This window comes from Dipteris shenzhenensis, chromosome 12, assembly GCF_047967505.1.
Source record: "Dipteris shenzhenensis isolate YYH24624 ecotype China chromosome 12, Dip_SZ_1.0, whole genome shotgun sequence".
NCBI classification, from domain to species: domain Eukaryota; kingdom Viridiplantae; phylum Streptophyta; class Polypodiopsida; order Gleicheniales; family Dipteridaceae; genus Dipteris; species Dipteris shenzhenensis.
The window spans coordinates 33740750-33751688 of NC_141607.1; the positions used below are offsets into that span (position 1 = coordinate 33740750).

At 40.9% G+C, this 10939-nt stretch overlaps 1 protein-coding gene across 2 annotated transcripts; it reads left to right on the forward strand.

Annotated features, from left to right (window-relative positions):
• The first annotated feature begins 524 nt into the window (after positions 1 to 524).
• Positions 525 to 3084, forward strand: LOC147896115 (short-chain dehydrogenase/reductase 2-like). 2 transcript variants are annotated; one of them, XM_087383215.1, is made up of 4 exons: positions 525 to 577; positions 1736 to 1999; positions 2141 to 2314; positions 2497 to 3084. In XM_087383215.1, exons 1-4 carry the CDS (start codon positions 563 to 565, stop codon positions 2893 to 2895), a joined length of 852 nt encoding a protein of 283 aa, XP_087239341.1. In that variant the 5' UTR covers positions 525 to 562; the 3' UTR covers positions 2896 to 3084. The 2 variants fall into 2 exon arrangements, with proteins under 2 accessions (XP_087239341.1, XP_087239340.1); XM_087383214.1 differs by lacking the exon at positions 525 to 577 and adding an exon at positions 1291 to 1445 and having other exon boundaries at positions 1738 to 1999.
• The last annotated feature ends 7855 nt before the right edge of the window (positions 3085 to 10939 follow it).

A 10939-nucleotide genomic window follows, 5' to 3' on the forward strand; every position in this document is an offset into this window, starting at 1 on the left:
CATGAAAGTGTGATGAAGGGGTTCAACTGCCCTGCTCTCTGTAATTGTAATCATTTCGAGTGAAATTTACCTTAAGTCTTGCTTGGAGAAGGGATTTTGGTAAGTTTGTATGTTTTAACTTTTATAATTAGGCAAATTAACCCTTATTTCTAATCCATGTCCATCGGTTGGGGTCCGGGCGATGTGCAAGTGTCCGCGGATAGACATCTTTGGCAAAAATGTGTCCACCGCCCAATGTGTAAAGGGGTGGCGGATAGACATGCGCCCACCCTGTGCCCTCAAACTAGGTGTAGTCTTGCGGTGTGTAACCAGCCCTAGGCGTGGGCAGAAATGGCCTCTAGGACTTCTGACGGCACTCGTGTGATAAATATTTGACGTTACTCGTGTGATAAATATGCCGACGTCACTCGTGTAGCTTTTTTGCCAACATCACTCGGGACATCACGTTGACCTTTTCCTTTGCTGTGTTTCAACTGCCTATAGATAATTCCATTCCACCTCAATTTTACAAAATCACAATTGGCTTCTTCGTTTTTTTAATCGTCGTTCCATACTGATCGGCATGGCTGCATCTCCAAGGAAATGTTTCGCACTCTTATCTCTGTCTATCAATCCACAAAGCAATTATGAAATTCCGCCATGCATTTGAGTGTTTTGGGCGAACTGATTTGAGTTCACGGTCATTAGAAGCTAGAACTGCAGATTGTGGGTACAGAAGGAATAGATGTAGCTTGATTATACCTGCACGCTTGCCGTCAAGAATGGCCGTGTTCTATCTCTCAGCTGATGTGATAAATATGTGACGTTACTCGTGTGATAAATATGCCGACGTCACTCGTGTAGCTTTTTTGCCAACATCACTCGGGACATCACGTTGACCTTTTCCTTTGCTGTGTTTCTACTGCCTATAGATAATTCCATTCCACCTCAATTTTACAAAATCACAATTGGCTTCTTCATTTTTTTTATCGTCGTTCCATACTGATCGGCATGGCTGCATCTCCAAGGTAATGTTTCGCACTCTTATCTCTGTCTATCAATCCACAAAGCAATTATGAAATTCCGCCATGCATTTGAGTGTTTTGGGCGAACTGATTTGAGTTCACGGTCATGTCTTCCGATTAGAAGCTAGAACTGCAGATTGTGGGTACAGAAGGAATAGATGTAGCTTGATTATACCTGCACGCTTGCCGTCAAGAATGGCCGTGTTCTATCTCTCAGCTGATGTGATAAATATGTGACGTTACTCGTGTGATAAATATGCCGACGTCACTCGTGTAGCTTTTTTGCCAACATCACTCGGGACATCACGTTGACCTTTTCCTTTGCTGTGTTTCTACTGCCTATAGATAATTCCATTCCACCTCAATTTTACAAAATCACAATTGGCTTCTTCATTTTTTTTATCGTCGTTCCATACTGATCGGCATGGCTGCATCTCCAAGGTAATGTTTCGCACTCTTATCTCTGTCTATCAATCCACAAAGCAATTATGAAATTCCGCCATGCATTTGAGTGTTTTGGGCGAACTGATTTGAGTTCACGGTCATGTCTTCCGATTAGAAGCTAGAACTGCAGATTGTGGGTACAGAAGGAATAGATGTAGCTTGATTATACCTGCACGCTTGCCGTCAAGAATGGCCGTGTTCTATCTCTCAGCTGATGTGATATGGGTCGAGAGAGTTTGTGAGAGGTTAGAAGCTTGTGGAAAAAAATTTGATCAACGATGTACTTCAGGTGGTGGAGTAAAGAAACGGTTGCCGTAGTAACAGGAAGCAACAAAGGAATCGGATTTGGCACTGTGAAACTGCTTGCAAAGGAGGGACTTACAGTGGTTTTGACAGCCCGCGATGTGCAGAGGGGTATGGAAGCCGTCGAGAAGCTGAAAAAGGAAGGGCTGGAGACTATAGATTTTCATGTTTTAGACGTTGGGAGTTCTGATTCAGTCTCCGCACTGGCCTCTTGGCTCAGGGAACGCTATGGTGGTATTGACATCTTGGTATGGAGCTTGTGCAAAGCTTTTTCAGCTCTAGTTTTATTTATACATGTATTATGGCTGATGGACAGATGAAACACTCGAGAATGCTGCTAAAATTTTCATTTCCCCCATCTGAATGGTCAAATCTGTTGACATGTGCAGATCAACAACGCAGCCGTTGCGGGTTTGGGTCAGAGTTATGAAGCAACCAAGAAGGAATTGGACACAAATTATGAAGGCGTGAAGCGAGTAACCGAGGGATTACTGCCCATTCTGAAAGCCTCATCTGCCGGAGCAAGGATCGTAAATGTCAGTTCAAGGGCTGGGCAGCTGGAGGTAAAATCTGAACATTGAAATGCTCAAGATAGGCATCCTCGAGATTACTGTGTGCCACGGATAGAATTAGCTTTTGTGAAAGATAGGATGAATGAATTGCTGTTTCGTGAAAGAAGAATTGTGAATGCGGTTTCTGATGGATGGAATGGATGAGAGTGGACTGAAAACCTCACATGGCACAGAATCTGGAGCACCCAAAGTGGAAGCAGGAGTTGTTGGATGCAGACAATCTGTCGGAGGAGAAAGTGGAAGCGTTTGTGCAGGAATATCTGGGAGATGTCAAGGAAGGCAAGACAGAAATCAACAGGTGGCCATCACACTATCCCAATTACAGAGTTAGCAAGATGGCCATGAATGCTTACGGCCGAGTATTGGCCAAATCTTTGGAGCAAAATAGGGCTGAGAGCCAAAAGGTTTATGTGAATTTTGTGTGCCCTGGTTACGCCAAAACAGATCTCAACAACAACACAGGCACATTGACAATAGAGGAAGCTGCAGACACTATAGTTTGGACTGCCCTATTGCCCCCAGGGGCACCTTCTGGCCTGTTCTTCAGCAAAAGACAAGCCGTTGCCTTTTAGATCAATATATCTGTATGCTCTTTATACAGAGCTCTTTCTACAGAATGCCAAGACAAGCAAGAGAATGCCATTAGTGACTAAGGGCCTATTTCCATTACCACATAGGGAGGTCAGGTTTAAACCCCAAAACCTTCCCATGCCACATTATGTGTATTTCCATTAGCATTTTTAGAATGTAAGTTAAATCTCCTAACTGCTCCTTAAAAATGTTTGTAAATTTAACCCCTTCAAAATAGGTACTTTAAGGACTTTTAAGAAGAGAGAGAACTTGAAATGTGAAAATTTAACGGTTGACTTAAGGGTGAGCAGTGGGAATGATACTTATAGCAAGATTCTTGTTAAGAAAATTTCATAGTCAAGATCAACTTGGAACTATACAACATGGGTACTCGTTTGAAAGGTCTTGAAAAGATTGAAAAGAAGAATCCATTGTGATGAGATGAACCATTTTGTATATAAAATACCTCGAAAGTTTTATTTAAGCCACTTAGTGCATAACATAATGGGAATGTAATTTTTATTTTAAGGTTAACTTTAACTTGATAGAACTAGCTATGTTAAGCTCACTAACAGCTACTGGGAAAAGGCCCTAAGTCCGCTTGTTCCTTTTTTCCTTGTTGCCAATGAAAACCACCATCATATTCATTTTTGTACATTTGGATGTATAGTATTCCGCTGTAAGAGGCTTCCACTTGATTTTGACCAAGTTTTACTTCAGGCTTAGAGATATAAGAAATACTTACATTTGATATTTTGGATGCGCTTGGGTACCTCAATGAGCACGACTCTAACTTTAGGCTTGAAGATGTAAAAACTACTTACGTCTAAAATTTGTTCTTCGGACTTTTGAAGAAGCATGCATATGATTGTTTCTTTGTGTAGATAGGTGTGGTTGGGTGGGGGTGGTTGGGGGTCGATACATGGGACATCCTATCTATAGGTATGGTCTATACCCACCGTTGGGCGTTGATGATGTCAGTGGGGATATCGTAGTAGCCAGTCCCTATTATGCTTTATGGTTTTCAACCTTATGAGTGACTATCATAAGATTGAAAATGCACTATGTTGTGTTTTCCATGTTCCGGCTGGTGGGTTTTGTGATAATTCTTCCTATGTTAAGTGGTGCGTTGCCCTATCAGCTAGATAAGATGCTTGTCTTGGAGAGACTAAAATGAAATTGTTTAGACTTGACAAGAAATTGTAGCTTAAATGAAGAGATTTTGGACTACTTTTGATTAGCCTTCTCCTTTAGTGCTAGCATTCGTCATGGTTGAGTCTATCATTCACCTCCGGAGTGCCAACAGAAACTCAGTACGAAGACTTTGTATAAATGGATGCTCAAGTATGTGTGGATGTGTGGATTTGTATGTGTGAGAGAATATGTTTATACTATGGTCTACACCCACTATTTGGTGCTGATGACGTTAGTGGGGATGTCATAGTAGCTAGTCCCTACTATGCATGATGGAGTTTATGGTTTTCAACCTTATGAGTGACTATCATGATATTGAAATTGCACTATGTTGTGTTTTTAGAGGATGAGTTTGGGCATGTGTCTGGACGCATCTAGATATATCTATATAGAGCTTTGCATTCTTCCCTTCCTTTTGATCATCATCAATAGTACAAAAGAAATTTTTATTAAAATCACAAAATACAAGGAGGGTCCATCAAAGGACTTAACATTTAGGAATGAGTGTAGTAATAATAGCAACTACCCATAAATCGGCATCGATAGCTGTAGAGCAATGATCCTCCAAGTCTTATTCTCAAAAAGCCACCATGAAGGGTAGTGGAAGAAGATACTAACTTGTCAAAACTCGCGAATTTCAGCCCCACATTACTCCAAGGTGATCGAGTTCCGACGGCCCCACTCCCACATGCCATGCAAGTGTGGGCCGCATTTGCCTAGATAATTGCAAGGATGGAGGCGAAATGAAGTTTGATTTTTGCCATGCACCAAATTACATATGCTCGCCAAACATGCCAGCTAAGTGATCGCCAAATACTTGGAGCAAAATAGAGTAAAAGATCAAAGTATTTATGTGAATACTGTATGAATATTGGAGCCAAATAGATTACAAGATCAAACAATGTATGTGAATAATTCATGCCTTCGTTCAACTCAAATCGATTTTAATAACGTGTGCATCATGATTGTAGAGGAAGTCGCCCAAAAAGAGACAACTTGATTGCTTTCTAGTTCATCACAACCATCATAAACGATTACACACAAGTTGGACTAGTTCATTTGCAAACTACGATGCTATAAAAGCACTCCAATGCCCATAACAAGATTGTGTGCCTTTAGGGTTTTAATTAATTTAAGTAAAAATAGAAGTTGCATAACTCAAACTTGTGCCCTTTTGTTATTACTTGGAGCCTTGTATTACAAAATCTCATGAGAAGGATTAGAGATAGTAGTAATCCTAAATTAGTTGGATTTGAAAGGTAAGGAACTTCTAATGGAACGAAATTGTTGTTATGAATATACAAAATAGTGGTCAAATTTTCTTGCATTTTAATGTATGCTATTGCAGATTATGATACAAATACAAAAACTGAATAAGTTGAAGGAGAGGAGAACTAGAAGGATGGAGACGAACTCTAGAGGGAAGGAGACCCCCCCCCCCCAACTTAGTGACAACTATCCTTCCTAGCTCAAAGATAACTGCTAATGTGACACCTTTCTCCTTACTGCATGGGTTTCCTACTGGCTCACTGAACTACATGATGGGTACATGATGTCCTAAACTCATCATGAGAAAGAGCCATGGAGACAACAATTAGACGTGACAAAGGAGCTTGAGACTTCCGTCCATTTCCCTCCTCTACATAGCCTAAACGATAACTGTAGTGGTAGAGGAGGAAGCCTACGAGAAAAACGTAGTAGCCATGCCCACCCGCCAGCTTCTGTCGGTGGATCTACGCAAAAGACTCCAAGTCCCTCTTACACGGGAGTCATGCAAGAATTTAAGGGAAGGCTGTTCACTCCTGCCTTGATGCGTCATTTTGCTAGCCCTCCTAGTGGTGGAGCTAGCCCTCCTAGTGGTGGACCAAGCAAGAAAGGTGACTTCTCGACTGGAGGAAACTTGCTCTCCTCTGTCAATCAAAGAATGCCAGTCAGAGGTGATTTTAAATTGTCTAGAGCCCCAGAAGATGGAGACCGGCCTAGAAAGAGAGCATATGAGGCCCTGATAGAGCAAGAAATTGAACAGTGGATTCAAGAGGCCAAGATGGAAGAAGATGAGGTAAAATTTGGATGGCCTAAGGAATTTCAGGATGATGTCAATCACCAAGATGCAAGTATGAGTGACACTGATTTGGATGACTCATAGGAGGAACTACCTTTGGGTAAACAGAATGAAAAGGATATTGTGGTTCAAGCAAAGCCTCAAGCTATGGTGCAAAACAAAAGAAGAATTTCCCAAGTTAAAGGCTAGGGAGTCCCTCCTAAAAGCCCTTCCCCCAAGGTTAAAAAGGGGAAAAATAAAAATGGTAAGTAGTCCTTTTTCTTTCCTCACATTGAATTACTGACCCTCCGAGAAGTCAAGACTTAGCTGATTGGCTGAGAGGAAACTCTCTTTCCCCCACTTTTCTTGCTCTACAAGAAGTTAAGGCTACAAATGAAGTATTGATAAAAAGTATTGATAACAAAAGAGTATGGTTTTATTCCTCTCAAAAAAGAGGTTAGGGGAGGGATTGCAATAGGTGTCCTTTCTCACTACAAAGATTGTGCGTCCAACTTTCAGCAAGACATAAGCAATAGATGGATCTACATTAAGTGCAAAATGAGGAGGGTAACTCTCACATTTGCTTCAGTATGTGCCCCTACTGGTTCTATGGAAAGAAGAGCCACTTGGGAATCTTTAGCTGATATTGGTAGTGATTGTGTTGTTCTAGGGGATTTCAATATGGTTGAGTGGTCTCATGATGATAGATGGTTGTAGAAAGGATCTATCATGAGATGTTCTGAGCTTCAAATTTGCGAAGACCTCAAGGAAAACCTGCAACTTGTTGACATAGGATCTATTGGCCTTTTTATTTGGTGCAGTAGGCAGATTGGAGAGATCATAAGGGAGGCAAGGCTTGACAGAATCTATGTTTCTCAATCCCTCCTAGATCTGTCCTTTGAAGCCAAGCAAAGGATTTTCTCTTTTCTAACATTATCAGATCATACACCTGTCTATGCTTGGTTTGACATGGGACCTCGAAAGGAGGGTAGCCATGGTTTAAAGCTGATCCTTGTCTTTTTAGACTTTAGACTATTCAGAAGCAAAACATGGAGAACTAGAAATTAGCTTTCTCCTCTGTCGATTCTTACTCTCAAGGGTGGCAAAATGATGTTTTAAGTGCTCAAAAACTCTAAAAGAAGCCAGGAAAAACGGAGCTACAATTAGAGCTAGGAGAATGGACAGACTAAAAGAGGAGCTGGAAGTGCTTGAACAAAAATCAAGGTTACAAGACACAAATGCCCAACAGCAGTAGTTGCTAATTAAAAGAAAGAAGATTGGGGTACAGGAACACATCATCATCTAGAATGCTAAGGTCTACTTCAGGGAATGGTGGGCAGGTAAAATAGGCAGGCCAACTAAAGAGAATTTTAAGCTTATTAGGAAGAAGAGGACTCAGAAAGAAATCCCATATCTATAGAAGGAAGATGGCTCCTATGCAATATAAAATGAAGAGAACATGGAGATCATCTTTGGTCATTTTCAAAATATGCTTAGCATTGTGGACACAACTGATGAACAGGTAGTGGAAGCTAGGAAGAGATGTCAGCAAGTTGAGCATACAAAGGTGTCTATCTGGACAGGATGTAGTTGGAAAATGATTTTTCCCTTCAAGAGCCTAAAGAGGCAGTTTTCTCCATGGCAGATGGCAAGACCCCACGGGCGGATGGACTCCCAATTGAATTTTATAAAACTTTAAGTGATATTGTTGGTCCTTCCCTTTTGCAAGTGTGGACAGAAAGCTCTAAGCTGGGTTATCTCCCTCTGCACCCGAATGGAGGTGTCATTAAGCTGATCCCTAAGGAAGGTGACCGATCTGTGCTAAAAAATTGGAGACCACTTACTATGCTCAATTTTTCTTATAAATTTTTTGCTAAATCCCTTGCTCTTAGAATGAGAAACAAGATGGACAAATGGATTCGCCAAGAATAGAAAGGATTCATAAAGGGTAGACATATCTTGGAAGCAATTATAAACATTTGGGAGGGATGTACTCCTGTAGAGGAAACTCATTAAGATGTTTGTTTTATTATAATTGATTTTGATAAGGCATATGACAGGTAAACTGGGATTTTTTACTTCAATCACTCAAGAACCTAGGATTAGGGAAAAAATTCACCTCTTTTGTTGCCTTGCTTCTCTCTAATTCCTCAGCAGAATTTGTGTTAATGTATAAGGTAAGAATGTCCTTTGGCCCCTTTGCTCTTTGCTATTGCAGCAGCAGATGCCTTGGGGTGGATAATACAGGATCAAGTCTCTACTAATAACTCAATTAAGAGAACTGAACTCCCCTCAGGCAATTAGTTGGTCAACCAATAATTTGCAGATGATACAAATTTAACTATAAAAAACTATGAGTATGGCATTCAAAATGCCATGGAATGTCTAGATCAATTATGCCTAGCCTCAGGGTCCAAGATAAACCATGCCAAACAGGGTATGCCTGTTGAGATATCGAGCTCCACTCGTGATATGCCAGGGTGACCGTTGTGCATTTATGTCACTGACTTGTTAGCTGCAGATGCGGTTGGTACACCAGCCATGAATAATAGCTGGATGACAGCTATCTTTATGTACTCTAGTTAAATTGTGTTTTTTTGCAGTGATAGAATATTTTGAAGTGTTTTATAATGTCTTATGATGCTCTTTCATAGATTGTCACTGAAAAGCTTGACAAGAACAACTTCCAAGCATGGAAGTTTAGAATGACGAGTTTCCTTAACGGAAACGGCTATTGGGAGTTCATTATTGGAGCTGAACAAGAACCAATTATTCCTAATGTTCCCAATCAACAGGAGTTGCAGGCATTTAAAGGCTGGCATGAGAGAGCCAAAAAAGTTATGTACTGGCTGTCTATCAGTATTTCAGATTCTATGATTGTGCATATTCATGATGCAAGCATGCCGAAGGAGGCGTGGGATTGACAAAAATGTATAGCACAAATACGCAAGCCAGGAAAATGCAACTCAAGAAGGAGTTGCATAATGTGCAGAGAGAAAATATGAGCATCAATGACTACCACATGAAGGTGAAGAAGATTGCAGATGCACTTGCTTCTATTGGGTTGCCAGTGGAAGATGATGATTTAGTTTCTGTGACCTCGAATGGTCTAGGAAAGGATTATGCACAATTCTTGACATCCATTGCCGTCCGTGAGAATTTTCCTGATTTTGAGGAGTTGATTGCTCTTCTAATTTCTAAAGAGTAGAGAAATGGTGGTGCATCTTCTTTAGGAGAAACTTCAAAAGAAATTGTCTTCTACTCAAATGCTGGAAGAGGTAGAGGCAGAGGTAGAGCAAGCCGATCTGGAGGCCGTGGCAGAAATCAGAATATGCAGCCAATTCAAGAAAACCAGTCCTATGGAGGAGGATGTGGTAACTTTAGAGGCAAGGGGAGCCAAAGAGGTCGTGGTGGATGGCAGAGAGGCCAAAATGCAAACAACAATGTTGAATGCTACTACTGTGTTAAAATGGGTCATATGGTTAAAGACTGCTATAAAAAGAAACAGACATATTGGAGAGGTATCTCGTGCCATGCTCAACAAAAAAGACCTGCCAGATTATTATTGGGCTGAAGTAGTTGCTATAGCAGTCTACATAATGAACAGGACTCCCACTGCAACAATACATGGCATGATGCAAGAGGAGAGGTTTATTGGTAGGAAACCAGATATTTCTCATTTAAAAGTTTTTAGTTGCATTGCCTATGTTCATGTGCCAGATGAGTTGAGATCCAAGTTGGATCCAAAAGCTGAGAAGTGCATCTTTATTGGTTATTCTCTGCAGCAGAAAGGGTATAGATGCTATAACCCTTCTACTCGTAAGTTTACAGTGAGCAGAGATGTTTTTTATGAGATGAGCAGCTGGTATAAATAAACCAGTAAATGTGATTGATGATGTAGATGCACAAAATGGTAATGCTGCATAGAATTCACAGCAGCAATCACAAAATATTAGTGGACATGTAGTATCCTCTAGTAGTGGTTCACATACTTCACCATGGACAGGTAGATAGTGGTATGCAAGTATCACAAAAAGGAAAAGAGAAAGTAGATCATCCCATTGTTGATGTGAATGCAGGTCACTCTTATGTGGATGGTGAATCCAGTGGCTCAGAACAGAGCCTTGATGATGAGTTGGGTATTCCTTCTGTTGTTACACGTGGAGTAAGAAAGACAAGGGTGTTTTGAGAGCACCTGGTAGTGAGCCTATTTTATGCAGGTCTACCAGAGCTAGGTATCCTATGGATAGACTGAAATATGATGGATTTATAGCCATTCATTATGCCTATATGGTCAAAGTGATACATGAACTGGAACCCACTTCTTTTGAGCAAGCCATAGGAAAAGAAAAATGGGAGAAAGCCTGGACGAAGAAATGGATGCCTTGGAAGCAAATGCTACATGGGAATTGGTGCCTTTGCCTAAAGACAAGAATGAAATTGGCTGCAAGTGGGTTTATAAGGTGAAGCACAATGCAGATGGTTCTGTGAACAGATACAAGGCAAGATTAGTTGTCAAGGGGTATGCACAGACATATGGCATTGATTATGAAGAAACATTCAATCTGGTTGCAAGGATGGCAACCGTAAGAGCAGTCATTGCTATGGCTGCATGAAAGGGATGGTCTTTACATCAGATGGATGTAAAGAATGCTTTCTTGCATGGTGATTTGCAAGAAGAGGTCTATATGGAGCAGCCACCAGGTTATATTCATGCTGTTCATCCTGAGTTTGTTTGCAGGTTAAAGAAAGCCTTGTATGGCTTGAAGAAAGCACCCAGAGCATGGTCTGACAATATAGGATAGTATCTT